This window comes from Taudactylus pleione, unplaced genomic scaffold (assembly GCF_031769625.1).
Source record: "Taudactylus pleione unplaced genomic scaffold, aTauple2 ptg000136l, whole genome shotgun sequence".
Lineage (NCBI taxonomy): Eukaryota > Metazoa > Chordata > Amphibia > Anura > Myobatrachidae > Taudactylus > Taudactylus pleione.
Genome location: NW_028284538.1, coordinates 5,261,619 through 5,278,530, shown reverse-complemented (window position 1 = coordinate 5,278,530; position 16,912 = coordinate 5,261,619). Strand labels below are relative to the sequence as shown.

The following is a 16,912-nucleotide window of genomic DNA, read 5'->3' as shown; positions in this document are numbered from 1 at the left end:
TTAAACACATTTTGGGGTGAAACTATAACCCCTAATGATATAGTGGTGCATTTATAAAAAATGTTATAAAGTATTATATATATTAAAAAGGGGATATATATACATATTTTATGTATTTATGTATGTATTGTAATGTTGGGTATCAATAAGTTTGATAGTAATAATATAGGTTTAAGTGTCTAGATTGGGGCACAATTTAGTAAAGGGTTAAGAGGGATTTATAGATGCAGTATAGGTCTAATTTGTGTAATTTTAAAGTAAGGGTCAATAAAAAGGTAGTAATTAGTTCATTAAGGTTTCCCATTTATTGGATAATAAGGGTAAGGTTAGTATATCATTCACAAAATGCAGTGTTTATTGTAGTTTATCATTATAGTTTATTAATAGCAATATTTGGGAAAGTTTAAATTAAGAGTTGGTAATAGGTAGTATTTAGTTCATAAAGGTTTTCCGTTTATGGACTAGTAAGTGTTTATAATGGTTAACCATTAGTATTATTAGTATTTGAATCACATCATGTAGTATTTATCTCTTTAGGAGTTGATCAGATTTCTGTGATCCCTTTAACGAAATAGCTGCAGTGTAGCTATTTGTTCCTCTAGTGCCTGACAAATATAAATGGAATTTAGCTAAATTGTACTGCAATTAAGCTAATTAGAGGAAGTGATGTCACCCAGCCTGGGGAATAAATAGGAAGATCTGGGCATAAGAGATCACAAGTTTGGTGAGACAGTTGGACTGATTATGTGGTCTAGGTAAGTGAGTCACATGCTTCCCTACAATGCTCACAATTAAGACTGCTTTTGTATTTGTTTTGTGGTTGTAAAGAGTATGCTGTTATACTTTTATACATATGTACTTATATGGCTGTAAAAAAACATTAGCCATTTGAGCTGTATGATTATGACTATTGGAGTGAATATTTTGGATTGTTGTATGCATTTGTGTTCATATAGCCATGGAGAATATTAACTATTTGAGTTGTAGGATTGTGGCTATTTGAGCATTTATTTGGGATTGTGAATACAGAATATTTTGGAAGGAAAATTAATAGAAATGTATACTATAACACAGTAAGCTAATTTCAATGAAGCTCCTAGACTAAAGAATGCTCAATAAGGCTGATATTAACTCCCTATGGGAATGTTAAGGTCATATATTTATTTTTTATCTAATTTTTAGGTGCTCATATTAGCATATATTCAAGAGACAAGTTGTGTTCATTCCTATGGTAGAATCTGTGAGTATAAAATCTGGGTGAAAAGAAAAAGTTAGTGTGTTTCAAGCTTGGAATGTAATATGACCCTGAGAAATCCCTCTTGATAATTTTAGGTATAGCTTTAGAAATAATCTATTCAGAGAAACCTCTACGTCTGCCTGGTATGGCATAATTTTATTGGTATGTACTCATATATTATATATAAAAAAATATTATTGTATAATGGAGATATAACAATGTTTAAGTGAAGAAATATGAAGTGTACTGATTATACATAATTCAAGATTGTTACTTATTATGTAGTTTTATTGCTATCAATGTAATAGGGTTATATGTGAACAATTATTTTATAAGTACTGTACTACAGACTTGCACAGTTAATTTGATACCCATGTTGTATTGTTTTGTTTTATTTTGTCAAAAAAGTTACCCCTGAAGAAGTCCTTATAAGGACGAAATGCATTGAGTTACTCACTTGGCACATTTTGTTGGGTTCCCACTGATGTGAGTAACAGAAGTGTAAGGTGGGAAAACATTTGTAATATTCCCACAAATGGTGCTTTATTTTACATAACCACCACAGTAACTATTATGGTATATACCGGAAAAATATTTTAAATATTTTATAAAAATTAATGTTTCATGTTCAAATAAATATACAAATATTACCATTGGTATATTGATTTGTTTTTTGGGTTTCTTTTGGTGCGAGTGTTTGTTTGCAGCTGAAACCCAAAAGGAGAATTATATGGATTAAAGAATTATTCTATTGGTCTACGTTCTCTGATACCGCTAAAGTCTCTGATAACATTAATCGAGAGTAACCTCAGATCTGGAGGGTTTTCTTCCACTGAAAGAAGTTACATGGAGATATTGCTGCAAAGAAAGAATTAAGTCTTGTGGGATACCCGTGTATATCACTAATAAAATACTTTTTATAAGGAGTTTTTTATTATTATAATTAAAGTCAATTACCTAAGATCAAAGTAGGAGGTCTTAAATTGTCAGTAGTGCCCTTTCTTGTATGTTTCTTTGTGTTGTGATATATACAGGGTTTTAAATGAAAGGTGACACTACATTTAAACATCTGCCCGATCGGAAGGTGTATGATATCCCTTTCCAAAGATTGGAAGGCTGTGCATTACCAAAATTGTGTAAGATTGTCGATCTAGCACATTGTCAAATTTTAAATTTTAATAAAGGAATATTTAATTTTCTATTTTCCAATTTTTATTAATGATGGCCTTGGGCCTATGTTTGGATGTCTTGGTACGAGGGTATCTTTCTTAGAACCTCAAGGAGGATTTAAAGCGAGCTCATTGTTTGGACTAATTGATCAGAATTGAAAACGAGTAGAAATAACGGTGAAGTTGTCTCTTCAAAAGAAAAAGAAGACATATAAGCCTCTGGAGAGATTGCATTGAATTTTACAATATATTTAAAATTGTGTTGTGTTAAAGCGCCCCATCAGTAACCCATTTGTATATCTTTAAAATAGTCCTTCTAACAGAGGACTTGCTGAAGGGTGCTGCTGTATTTGAATTGATTAACGCAGTCTAGGATTTTTTGTGGTAAAAAAATAAATAAAATAAATATATATATATATATATATATATATATATATATAGTTCCACAATCTTCCGGCATTCCTTAAAACACAGTCAAATGGCTCCGGTGCCTGTTATACATATAGATACAGTACTTCAGCAGAACAAACGGCACTCAGGTGCTTGAATAAACAAAATATTAGTGTATTCCAAATCAATGTTTCAGGGATCAGCACCCCTTCATCAGGACCACATACAACAACAAACACACAAACACTTGAAAGATTGAGGAATGAATGAAGATTTCTTGTATATTGGAGGCATATCAGTTCGTATTGGAGATTGACCTTAAAACTCTTTTAGCTTGATGCTGCGGGCAAATTTAAATAGGTCCACTTTATTCTGAAAACAATCTGGTGCCTAAGTAGGCACAAATGACAACTCCTGTTCAGTGCACTCAATTCATCCTTGGTCAGAGTACATGATGAGAGGTTGAATACTATCTCCTATGCCGTATCCCCTTCCAGTGTATCCAAAACACTGTGATACTGCTGGTCCTATTATGAGTGATGCTGTACATTCATCACACTGCAGTCTATAATTCGTAAAGTATTGTTAGTGACGCTGTCAGTCAGTAATACCACAGTGTAACATTATTCATACAAGTATTGTCATGGGAAGCAGTCGGGAAGCCGAAAAATGCAATCCCGACTGCCGGCTTCCTGACTGTCTAATCTTGGCGGGAGCCTGATGCCCGGAATCCCGATCGAAGGTAAGCCGGGTGCCGGGCGCAGACAGCCATGGGGTGGCAGGGTTAGGTTTAGGGCTCCTGGGGGGGACTTACAGTTAGGCACCCCCCCGGGAGACTCAGCCGGTAAGGGGGGGTTCGGTTTAGGCACTTAGAGGGAGGATTAGGGTTAGGCACTGGGGGGGGGGTTAGGGTTAGGCACCCCTAAGGGAGGGTTAGGGGGGAAAAGAGTAGGGTTACTTACCTTTAGGTATAGAATTTGATGGCAGATAAGAACAACTTGGCCCATCTAGTCTGCCCCATTTTTAAACATATTGTTACCTCAACCCTTATTGATCCTTACTTCTTCTGAAGGATACCTTTATGTCTATCCCATGCATGTTGCTCTACTGTCTGAGCCTCTACCACCTCTGATGGGAGGCTATTCCACTTGTCCACTACCCTTTCTGTGAAGTAATTTTTCCCCCATTTTCCCCTGAACCTATCACCCTCCAGTTTTAGAACATGTCCTCTTGTTCTAATACTTCTCTTTCTTTGAAGAATGTCTCCTTCCTTTACCTTGTTAAAACCATTTATATATTTGAACGTTTCTACCATGTCCCCCCTTTCCCTTCTCTGCTCCAAACCATACATATTAAGATCTGTTAGTCTTTCCTGGTACGTTTGTGGTGTAGACCTTGCACCATTTTAGTTGCCCTTCTTTGTACAGTTTCTAATATATTAATATCCTTCTGGAGATATGGCCTCCAGAACTGAACACAGTATTCGAGATGAGGACGTACCAATGACCTATACAGTGGTATTATCACTTCTTTCTTTCTGCTACTGATTCCTCTCCCTATGCAACCAAGCATCTGACTTGCCTTCCTCATTGCTTTTTTACAATGTTTGCTTGCTTTTAAGTCACCTGAAATAGTGACTCCTAGATCCCTTTCCTCTTCAGCAGTTTCCAGTATAGTGCCATTAATACTATATTTAGCCTTTGGATTTTTGAGACCCAAGTGCAAGATCTTGCATTTTTTTGGCATGAAACTGTAGTTGCCACATTCTTGACCATTCCTCTAGTCTACAGTACCTAGATCATCAATCATTTGTTTTACCCCTCCTGGTGTGTCTACCCTGTTGCATACCTTTGTGTCATCTGCAAAAAGGCATACAGTAGTTTCCCTTCAATAACATTTGCAATGTCACAAATAAAGATATTAAAAAGCATTGGTGCAAGAACAGATCCCTGAGGTACTCCACTGGTAACATTTCCCTCTTGAGACTGCACTCTGTTTACTATAACTCTCTGTTTCCTATCGTGCAGCCATTATCTTATCCATTCAACTATCTTTGTATCCAATCCAATGCTTTCCAGTTTAATTTAACAGTCTGCGATGTGGAACAGTCTAAAGTCTAGATAAGCTATATCTATGGCCCCCCCTTTATGTATTTCCTTAGTCACCCAGTCAAAAATGTCAATCAGTCGAGATCTTCATCCCTGATGGGCAAGCGCTGTCGGGATTTGAACTGTGCGGCTGGCAGTAATACATACCGATTCCATTGTCACACTGTTGGTCAGTAATACCGCAGTGTATTATATTCATAAAAAATATCGTGACACTGTAAGTGGAAACGCACTGTAATATTCAACACATATTATGACACTGTAAGTGGTAGCACAATGTATTTATAAAAAATATTGTGACACTGTAAGTGGAAATGCAGTGTAATATTCAACATGTATTGTGACACTGTAAGAGGTAGCGCAGAGTATTCATGAATAATATTGTGATACTGTAAGTGGAAATGCAGTGTAATATTGAACACAAATTGTAACACTGTTAGTGATAGCACAGTGTATTCATAAGAAAAAAATTTACACTAAGTAGAAACGCAGTGTACTATTTAACAATTATTATGACACTGTAAGTGGTAGCGCAGTGTACACATAAAAAATATTGTGACACTAAGTGGAAATGCAATGTATTATTCATAAAAAATATTGTGACACTATAGATCATTGATACCGCGGTGTAATTTTGAAAATTGGTACAAATTCACATGTGTGCTGTACTCCACTATTTTGTGTTTGTTCATTTGGAGAACGATCAGTTGAGAGGAGAGCAGGAAGTACATACTAGTGCTGGAGCTGCTGCCAGTGCCTCCTGTTATGACGATACTAGTCCATCTATGTCATCTACTAAAGCGGATGCCCAAGGGCGTACAGGCTTAAGTCAGGGCTTCTAAAATCAATGAAGCAGTCTTTTACAGTGCTAAAGAAAAGAAGATCAAAGGGAAAGTTAGCTGCAGAAGGACATAAAATTGGCAATATGCCTTTCACCATTCGAAATGGAAAGGAAAGGCTCTGGCCTTGGCCTTTATTTATGACTGGTGGTCCTGCCTCTTATGATGATGTAAGCACAAGTGAACATGCTGACATAGAAATTGAGGATGCTTCTCTTGAAGTGCACGAGATGAGGATGATATTTGGGAAGCTGATGCTAAAAAGGACATTGATGATGAGGATGTTGGTTGTGTAAATTCATAACTGGTGGATACAGTTGTAGCCCATGATAAGAAAAAGCCCATTGTCATCCCTTGGCATAAAACAAAAAAATACACCTCTTATGTGTGGAATTATTTCTACCCAAATCCATAAAACAATTGTCAAGCCATCTATAGCATTTGTAAAGCCAGAGTAAGAACTCTGGCTTTACAAATGCTATAGATGGCTTGACAATTGCTATAGATGCTATAGGGACCTTAACTATCTAGGAACCTCCTCCCTGTTACCGCATCTGCAGCACATTGAACAACTGTTTTTGCCAAATTCATAAACTTTGGCTAAAAAAGACAACAAGCAGTCCAGCGTCAGCTAGCTCCCATCTCTCTGCTAGATCAAAACACCTGCTAACTCCACCACCAACACCTTCATCAACACTATCCTCAATAATGATCAAAAGTAGTCCTGCATCCAATTTGATAAGGTTAACTGAGTCTTACTCTATCCAGGATTCCTCAGAAGAATCCTTAAGCGATATGCCTGAAATGGGGATGGATCTTCATCTCAGAATGCTATTGTACCCACTGTCCACTTAACCACAGATATGTGGACAAGCGGAACAGGCCAAACTCAATATTTTGACTGTAACAGCCCACTGAGTGGGTGTATTACCTGCAGAGGCACCAACAGCAGCTGCAGCAGCATCTTAGAAAAAGCAGCTCATTCAGAGGCAAGCTACTTTGTGTACCACCAGTTTAACTAAAAGGCATACTACTGACAACCTCTTAGAAAAACTTAGGAAATTCACTGCAAAATGTATTACCCAACATGGACTTTCCTCAGGATTTTGTCATTTGTGTTGCCACTAATATTGTGAGCATTACAGCTGGGTGAATTCTAACACACCTTATGTTTTGTTCACACAATTAACTTGGTGGTGCAATTTTTTTTTTAAATGACAGGGCCATGCAGGAGATGCTCTCTGTGGCCCACAAACTTTGTGGACATTTTTGCCATTTAACAGATACATGTAGAAGATTGCAGTACCTGCAAGAACTGTAGACTTTGCCCTACCACCAGCTAAAGCAAAAGGTAGCAACAAGGTGGATCTCCACCCTTTATATGCTTCAGAGGATGGAGGAACAGCAAAAATACATCCAAAGCTACACAACGACCTATGACATAGTAAGAGGAGGGAGTATGTACTTTACTCATGCTCAGTGGAGAATACTTTCCGTGTTGTGCAAGGTGCTGAAACCCTTCAAAGTAGTCACCTGTGACATGAGTTCAGACACTGCCATCTTAAGTTATAGTAGGTCATTCCCCTTATTAAGGCAGGATATCGTTATCATTCAGTCATTCACTACACTGCAGGGTGCCCACACTGAACGATATGTCATTCAGTGCAGGCACAATCATCTGCAAACATGCTGAACCTGACAATATCGTCAGGTTGACCAGCATGTTTGAACGATGATAGATGTCTAAACGATGTCTAACAGACCAAACTTTCAAACGATTATCGAATGATTATCGAATGATTTTATCGTTATCGTTCAAGTTTATCGTCTAGTGGATACCCCCCTTTAGACTGTTGGAAAAGAAGCTTGAGAAACTGAAGGAGGACCTGAAACAAAGTGATTCCGCTAAGTATGTTTGATTTGTAGATCAAGTCATTTATTCACTTCACCAGAATCTAATGGTTGTCAGGATCTTCCAATTGGATCAATAAATTTTGGAGACTGTGATTGATCCTAGGTTAAAGTCATACATTATGTCTTTCTTCCCAATGGACAAAGATCTGAAGAGATGCAAAGAGCTGCTGGTAAGCAAATCATCAGCTCAAGCAGCATGTGGTGCAGCGATGGCTCCTCCATCAGTTTCTATAGCAAGTGTGGCTGCCAGGAAAAAAATATACTTTCCCAAAAGGCCCACTGGTGATGCAGATGGGTCAGCACAACCAAGTTTTGACATCTTGTCAGTTCCTGAAGAAATGCCTACAATTAATGAGACCTCTACCATGAGACTCCATCTGATATGTCACTATTCAAAGATTGGTTGAGAACTATTTTAATGATGACACCAAAATAGGCATGTTAGACAGTCACTTTTACTACTGGCAGGATAAAAAAGCCATTTGGAGGCCCTAGCCTAAACTGGTTTTGCTCTACTTGAGTTTCCCACCCTCCAGAGTGTACTTCGAGTTTTCAGCACAGCTTGAAACCTTGTCAGTGATTGGCATGGGAGGCTACTCCCTCAAAATGAGGTAAATACTATGTACATCAAAATAAACTACAAATTCCACGATGATGGCTTTATGGCCAATTAAGTCCAAAAAATACAAATGCTCCTGTAGTGGTGAATTCCAGCGGGGACAAATTAATATTGTGTGAAGATGATGTACAGTATATACTGATGAGGGTGAGGAATTGGATGATGGCGACAACATCTTGCCTCTGTGAAGCCAGTTTGTGTACGTAGAGATCATTGCCAGCAATGTCAGCTGCCGTTGGTAGCTTGTTTTGTGAGGGCCCAAACAAACCAATCACTTCAGCCACAATTGGCAGTCCCTGTCACTGAAGTGATTGGTTTGTTAAACTGTGCATGTCCTCTTTACTATACACAACATAAGGGTCGGTGAAAGTCCCCAAGGACAATTCCACCTTGCACATCTTCTCTTTGCATTATGTGCTTTTTGGGGTATTGCTGACTGTCTTCTTGTGTAGATGACAAACATTAGTTATAGTTTATTAAACTGCCATCCTGTCTGCCACTTCAGTGCCACTCTTGTTTCCTAGATGTGCCACATTGGAAGTCACACTGCAACAGTCGCTGACATTTTCTACAAGCAGTTGATAATTCCCAAAAATGTCCAAAAATTGTTATGGCCACAGACAGCAGCTTCTGTATGTCCCTTTCAATAATTTTTTTTAAATTCTGAATAACCAAGTTGATTGTGTGGGTAGATTTTCAAATTTACCTATTTATTTCATTGCTCCCAAATCCAATCGGTTTCCCAAAGATCCTGGTGATTTGATAGGCTGTTATTAATAATGGTTCAGCTCAATAAACACCTGCCTCCTTTGTTTGTAGGTGACTCTAAGCAAAATAACTGGTGGTGGGTGTCATACCAGAAATATGAGCAGCAGCACAGAGCATCTTCCCGCCAGGATGTGTGCAATAAAGTACAAATGTGTTTAATACAAAAATTAGTTGTGTATATTGGTCACATACATATTTACATGGTACATACTGTGCATAAAGCAGGCTGAGGTAACCTGAGGTATGCCGCCCATTGTTGGCAAGCAACTTCCAGCAGGCCCGGCAAACTGCATGGAAGCTGGGAGTTGTAGTTCAGCAAGGGAGCTACAGGCTGCTTTTTCTCTGATGTAAACAGCAACTCTTGGTCCCATTGTCCCTAACAACCTCCCTAATCACAAAGTAAACATCTCTCTTTACAGTGTGTACTATTAAGCAGCACATCCACAAGCAAGGAGGCCACATTTCTATTACCTCCTCCAGATCAAAGATGTCTTTCAGGAACTGAAGAACTTGATCCTGCATTTTTTTTAAGAATCAAAACATTAAAATAAATACATTTACAAACTAATCAATCCTTCCGTCCTTTCACTGTCTTCAATCCATAAACATACTCCTACTTCCTCGGGCCACTGACTTTGTTATTGATTAATGAAAACATTCTTGGTTTTTAAACTTCCTATGGGGTCATATAGTTTATTAAACTGCCATCCTGTCTACCACTGCAGTGCCACTCTGTGCCATGTTGGAAGCTGATCTGCCACCCATTGCTGTCGCTTAGTTTAGTCAGCCAGCTAGCTCAATGCAATCTTTTGGCCTAAACGGGATAAAATCAATATTGTGAGCTGCGAGGTGGTCAAAATTGACTGTAAATAAATTTTAATGAGGTAATAATACTGCAGGAACAAAAACAGTCCCAAATTATGTATGTTTTTATGATTTTTTAGAAAAAATACAGATCCAAAACATGCAAGGGCGGTTTTGGTAAAACCAAATCCAGATCCAAAACACAAAGGAGAAACAGATCCAAAACTAAAACTTAGGGGTCGGCGCACATCTCTAACAAAAACAGGTCCAAGTTACATGATTTTAGCTGTTTTTTCTATTAAGTTTTAAAGAAATTCAAAACTATAACTGAAAAAAACAAAACACTTGAGGGTGAATTTGCCAAAAAGCAAAATATGGGGTTCCCCACCACACACCTCTCTATTGTGTACAGACACCTACAGTAAGTGTGTTTGAAATAGACCAGAGGTTCCCAATCTTGTTATTTTTAAGGCTCCCCAACAGTTCTGGTTTTAAAGATATCCATGGTTGAGCATATGTGACTTAATTAGTACCTCAGTCAATTTGATTTAACACCTGTGCACAACCATGGATATTCTAAAACCCAACTGTTGGGGAGCCTTGAGGACTGCATTTGGGAAACTCTGAAATAGACAATGGGGTAGATGTATGAAACCCAGAAGCAGTATCAGCGCATGTTATGTGCGCTGATACTGCTTCTCCCCGATGTATGATGGGAGGTCTGGGCGGTAAATGACAGGGGCGCTATGCACGAATGGTCATACCCATGTATGAATGGTCATACCGCATGACCATTTGGCCGGCTGTAGCTGTCTTTATCGACAGCAACAGCCTGGTGCTAACCTATACCCACAGCAGGGACAGCGCTGACCCTGCTGCCAGCTCCAGGCTGCACGCGGGGATCTCGCGCATGCTCAGTGGAGACAGAGACACAGGGCATCAGCACTAGGCTGATGCGCTGCTGTCTCTAGCGGGTAGCGCCGGAAGGGGAGTTATCTCATCTCATCGGTAGTGCTTCCTGCTGCGCCTCGGTAACGTGCCGCTATCATACATCTACCCCAGTATGTGATATGGGGGAGATGTATAAAACCTTTTTAGAGGACAAGAGAAGTTGACCATAGCACCCAATTAGCTTCTAGCTATATTTTTTAGTACAGTACATTCTATAAAATGACAAATAAGCTGCATACACAACGATTTTGTTACCAACGATTTTATGAATGATTTTCTGTCAGATTATCTGTCAGATTTTTTAAAGTGTAATGAACGATTTTTATGAACTACAAACGATTTTTGCATATTCCCTTAATGAAAATCGTTCAGTTGACAAGTCTGACTGAACTACAAACTACAAACGTGAACGCGCATGAACGATAATCGTTCATCATTTGACTCAGAAAGTCAACGATTTTTGCAAACGATTATCGATAAACGATTTCGTTTAACGATAATCGTTAAAAAAATCGTTGTGTGTGTATGCAGCTATAGAAATTGGTTAGTTGCTATGGGAAATGTCTCTATTTCTTTAGAAGGTTTGATACAACTCCCCTATAATGTTTTTACAAAATTCTTGATCTAAATTATATTTATTTTTTTTGCAGTATATAATTGCAGGAGCTCTGACAATTGCAGCCCAGTGTAAGCCCAGCATCTGCTTGGTGAGTTAAATGGATCTGTCAACTGTTTACCAACAGCTTTAAAATGCTTGTTCACAGATGTGTCCTTTTACACTGTGGCTTCAAATAGCCCCTTTTTGTGCACCAGGTGCAGGCAACTTGGCCACACCAAACATCTTACTCACTCAAAATTGTTGAGATATTGCAAAAGACTGAGGGGTCTATTCATCATCTTTTAATTTATACAACAGCATGTGAAAATTAACACTAGGTATAAATTAAGTGTCAGGGCCATTCATCAAGTTCCAAAAAAGTTTTTTTAGTTTTCCAGAACTTGATTGTATTACTGAACTCCATCCTGTGATGGCATTCAACCCTTGATAATCTAAATAGGCTGCAGCCTGTGAAGAATACAAGGCAGCTACTGCAGCCAGCAGAGGAATCTATGGCTGGGGGACCTGGTGAAAGGGTTTCCTGGCTGTTGTATTACCCTTCCCTAGAAAAAAGTTTGGTGCTGGTTCTGGAAATTACAGGGAAACCTATTAATTTTTCCCTCTGCATTTCCAGAACCAGGACTGGCTCAGAGCCCAGCGCTGGCTGCGCTAAATACAGGGGACCCCTATGTAATTTGTTCCCTGTATTTGCAATTTTGGCAACCAGGGCTGGTTCTGAATAGCCTGGTGCTGGTTGTTCTTTTGGGGAGGGGGCTACGCTGTTTTTTTTTTCTTCTAATTTTACACTGGTATTCATTTTTTTTAACACAGAAGCACAGATGAATTTCACTGATCCCATCCATGCTCCTGTGTTTATTTATTTGCACACAGATGCATGTATCACGGATCACCTGCATGCATCTGTTCATTGGAGTTAGTCAAAACCAAATGCTAAATAAAAATGAATAATAGGAATGACAATGATTACACCATCGAACAACACGAACGACAGGAACGCGGCAGCTTCGTATATTCAGTAACCTGTTCGAAAAATTACACACAGGATCCGGACGATGTAATCTGAGTTTGATCTTGGATGACATTGAATAGAAATCGGCATCTTAGTAAATTTACCCCTAGCTGTCTTTTTACAAGCTGTACTAAACATTGGTGTAACTAGGGCCTTTGGTGCCATGGGCAAGATGAAAAATGGTGCCCCCCCAACTGCATGCGAGCACCAAAAGACTGGGCATGGCCACATGCCACAAGGGGTGTGACCACTGAAAAATGGGGGCATATCAACATGACACAACACCATTGCTCTTCACTCTGGGAACATTCCTTTCCACTACATATGCACCTTAATGCCCCCAGTAGTAGTGCTCCTTATGCAGTGCCCATAGTAGTAGTGCCCCTTATGCAATGCCCCCAGTAGTAGTGCTCCTTATGCAGTGCCCATAGTAGTAGTGCCCCTTATGCAATGTCCCCAGTAGTAGTGCACCTTATGCAATGCCTCCAGGAGCCCAGGTAAAGGGTGCGTGATCTCATCAATTCCCCTTAGGAGAGAAAAAACTATTTTTTTTGTGGCACTGCGTGCTGGGGAGGGGTGCGCTGTGAACCTCTCAGCCCAGCACATAGCCAGTGGGGGGCTTGATCAGTGAGATTGCTCCCCTCACAGGCATAGGAGACTGCTGTGGCTGCTGCTTAGCAGCTGTGAGCAGTCTCCCTATGCAGCCCAGCACACAGCAGTGTGTGCTGGGCTGCTGTAATGTAAGGGGGGGCTGCACTGGGTCCCCACCGGGCCCCTCCAGCAAGCCCAGGCCTGGGTAATTAGTACCCACTCCCCCCCTCTCGGCACCTCTGCCTACAGTAGTGCCCCTTATGCAGTGCCCCTTATACAGTCCCCCCAGTAGTGCCCCTTATGCAGTCCTCCCAGTAGTGCCCCTTATGCAGTACCTCCAGTAGTTCCCCTTATGCAGTGCCCCTTATGCAGTCCCCCTAGTAGTGTCCCTTATGCAGTCCTCCCAGTAGTGTCCCTTATACAGTGCCCCAGTAGTGTCCCTTATACAGTGCCCCAGTACTGTCCCTTATACAGTGCCCCAGTAATGTCCCTTATGCAGTGCCCCAGTAGTGTCCCTTATACAGTGCCCCAGTAGTATCCCTTATACAGTGCCCCAGTAGTGTCCCTTATACAGTGCCCCAGTAGTGTCCCTTATACAGTGCCCCTTATGCAGTGCCCCAGAAGTGCTTCTTATACAGGGTCCCCAGTAGTGTCCCTTATACAGTGCCCCAGTAGTGTCCCTTATACAGTGCCCCAGTAGTGTCCCTTATACAGTGCCCCAGTAGTGTCCCTTATGCAGTGCCCCAGTAGTGTCCCTTATACAGTGCCCCAGGTAAAGGGTGCGTGATCTCATCAATTCCCCTTAGGAGTGCCCCAGAAGTGCTTCTTATACAGGGTCCCCAGTAGTGCCCCTTATATAGGGCCCCAGTAGTGTCCCTTATACAGTGCCCCAGTAGTGTCCCTTATACAGTGCTCCAGTAGTGTCCCTTATACAGTGCCCCAGTAGTGTCCCTTATACAGTGCCCCAGTAGTGTCCCTTATACAGTGCCCCAGTAGTGTCCCTTATACAGTGCCCCTTATGCAGTGCCCCAGAAGTGCTTCTTATACAGGGTCCCCAATAGTGCCCCTTATATAGGGCCCCCAGTAGTGTCCCTTATACAGTGCCCCAGTAGTGTCCCTTATACAGTGCTCCAGTAGTGTCCCTTATACAGTGCCCCTTATACAGTGCCCCTTATGCAGTGCCCCAGAAGTGCTTCTTATACAGGGTCCCCAGTAGTGCCCCTTATACAGGGCCCCCAGTAGTGCCCCTTATACAGTGCCCCCCATAGTAGAGCCCCTTATACATAAAACACACAGGCACACAACATAAAATTATAATTACCCCGCTCTTGCCCCTGCCGCAATCTGCTCCTCCCATCCCATTCGGCACTATGGGAGAGACGTCATGACTGCTAAAACCAACAAAACCACTGCCGCATAGTAATACCCAGCACAGGCGGTATGTTTGTTTTAGTTAGTGTGTAGTGCCACAGACTGCACTGCCCTTAACTGCTGGAAAATGCAGCTATTGACTGTGCTTACAAAAAACCCAAATAAAGTTGTTTTTGTTTTAATAACATTGTGGGTGGCATTGGGGATTTCTGACTGGTGCATGCTCTGATTCACTGCAAGTGTCGGTCAGATGGAGAGTGTGATTCGCTGCACTCTTTGGCAAACCAATTACTTAGACCTGTGTACACCACAAAAGGCAAATCAGGTCCAGGCAGTAGTGCCCCAAAAGGCATATCAGGTCCAGGCATTTACCTTTAGCCGCCCCATCATACAATACATCTCCCCTATATCTCTCCAAGATTTGATAAATCTTGAGAAAATGTATGATGAAGTAGTAGCAGGGGGCCATCCCATAGTACTATTAAAAAAATAAATAAAAATTTCACTAATACCACTTTTACACAGAAATTTCCCCCCCCAAAAAACAGCTTTTACCTGGCATTTGAGTGCTGCGTCGTTTTGTCGGTCCCAGACTGAACCCCCTTTCAGACTGAAAAGTAAAAAATCGGGTCAAGCATTTCTACCCAGTAACACGGGTATTGTTCCTGTGTGAAAGAGTCAACCCAGGTTGAAATTGATAGGTCCCCTCCCTGGTAAAAACCAGGGTCAAAGTCCTGGAAATTTTGACCCAGATTGACCCTTTCACACGGAAAAACGACCCTTGTTGATCAGCAAAAGTGCTTTACCCAATCATTTGCTTTTCTATGTGAAAAAGGTATGAGAGAATTAAATATTTTATACATTTCACTCACTTATACATGCAATTTAATCAGAAATACTGTATAAAATAACTTGTTACCAGGGCATCCACTGTAGAAGTCCTGCATTATTAAACACATTAGATGGTGTCAGCTTATTGTAGCCTACTGCTACATTTTCTACACTCTTTTTAGATAGGGATCAGACAGATTATGGCTGTGCATGTGCGTGACCCTGCGGGGTCTGATCCCAGAGGTAAGGTGATCTGTCAGAGTCCCTGCAAGAAAATATTGATAAATTACCCTGATATATATATATATATATCAATGATATAAGTGGCGCACAAAGCTCAAAATACAACACAAATAGTACAATAATAATTAAAAAACAAAAAACAAAATTTAAACGTATTTTTAACACTCCCAAATTGAGGTGGCAGCCGATAGCTTCCCTAGGATAGTTAAATCAGTCCAGGAATGATGATGTTTGTCCATGCAAGATGACGTTTTGCCTCTTTCTGAGTCCCGTTTTTTGAAGGGAAAAATCCGAACTCGGCGTGTAAACTCGAACCTATCCGAGCCTGCACATCCCTAATATATATATATATATATATATATATATATATATATATATATAATCTTATTGCTGCGATATGTTTCTAAAATAAATTATAACTATAGAGGCAACAAGTGTGTAATTAACAATAAATAGGCCCCTTGGAGCTATGACAATCAATAATGTAATGTATATATACATAACACATTGATTTTCCCTTTTTCTTTGTACAGTTAAAAGGATCCCTCTCATTGAACATCTTTAGCACAATTTTCAGCCTTGTTGCCATCATCTTAAACAGCAATGATCTAGCAACAATTTGCTATCATTCTTATAATTACTACTACAATTATTATGACAGTTATTATTATAAAGACTACTATAAAAGATGCCAGGAACAACTTGTAAGTATAAATTCTTATTCACCACAATCTAAGGAATGCAGTAATCATGTGCTATTTAATTACATATTATATTCTTGAAAATAGTGTTCATCAGAGATTATATTACAGTTTGTACAAAGTACATTTATGTTTAAATTTAGCGCTAACTCCTTATCTGCAGGGTGTTTGTTTATTGGTGACCAGACAAGTTTTATTTTATTGATTACCTACTAGTTTCACCAGACATATACTGTAATAATAATAATTGCTTTTTTTTTTGGTGGAAATATAAGGGACCCTAAGCTTAACTCTCTCCCTAACCCTAATACTTACCAAGGGGATGTCAGCACATAGGGATTCTGGACCCAGGATTTAGACTGCCGGGAGTACCATCATCTCCTCCCACTGCCAACAAAAACCTTTGAGTTTTGCCAACGCACTGCTCATTTGGGTAGTATGACAGCTGCTGCAGCAATGTTTATAATCTTTGTCCATGTTCTGCAATGTTTTGAACTGTTATGGGGCCAATAGATCTTGCAATTCCCCTTTCTGCTGTTATAAACTCTCGGACAGATTGTGGATGCGACCCGTATTCAGGGAATTGGCTTGACCTATTCCTGAGGCGCAGAGTCTAATATGCCGGCGGTATTCACCAGGAACCCTCGCAAGAAGGTATGGACTTGGCTGCGTCCAACACACAGGTCGTGGCCCTCAGGTTAGGTTTCCCTATACAGGTGCTGGTGAACTTTGGTTGGAGTGCAAAAGA

General features: G+C 40.2%; 1 protein-coding gene across 2 annotated transcripts in view; it reads left to right on the top strand.

Moving 5' to 3' along the window:
• The window catches only part of LOC148522933 (membrane-spanning 4-domains subfamily A member 4A-like), a 113,646-nt gene that overhangs the window by 49,333 nt on the left and 47,401 nt on the right, over positions 1 to 16,912 (top strand). For both annotated transcript variants that reach the window (XM_088473520.1, XM_088473521.1), the window contains exons 4-5: positions 11,450 to 11,506; positions 15,997 to 16,167. In XM_088473520.1, the coding sequence (XP_088329646.1) occupies positions 11,450 to 11,506; positions 15,997 to 16,167 (228 nt within the window). The remainder of the gene's footprint in view (positions 1 to 11,449; positions 11,507 to 15,996; positions 16,168 to 16,912) is intronic.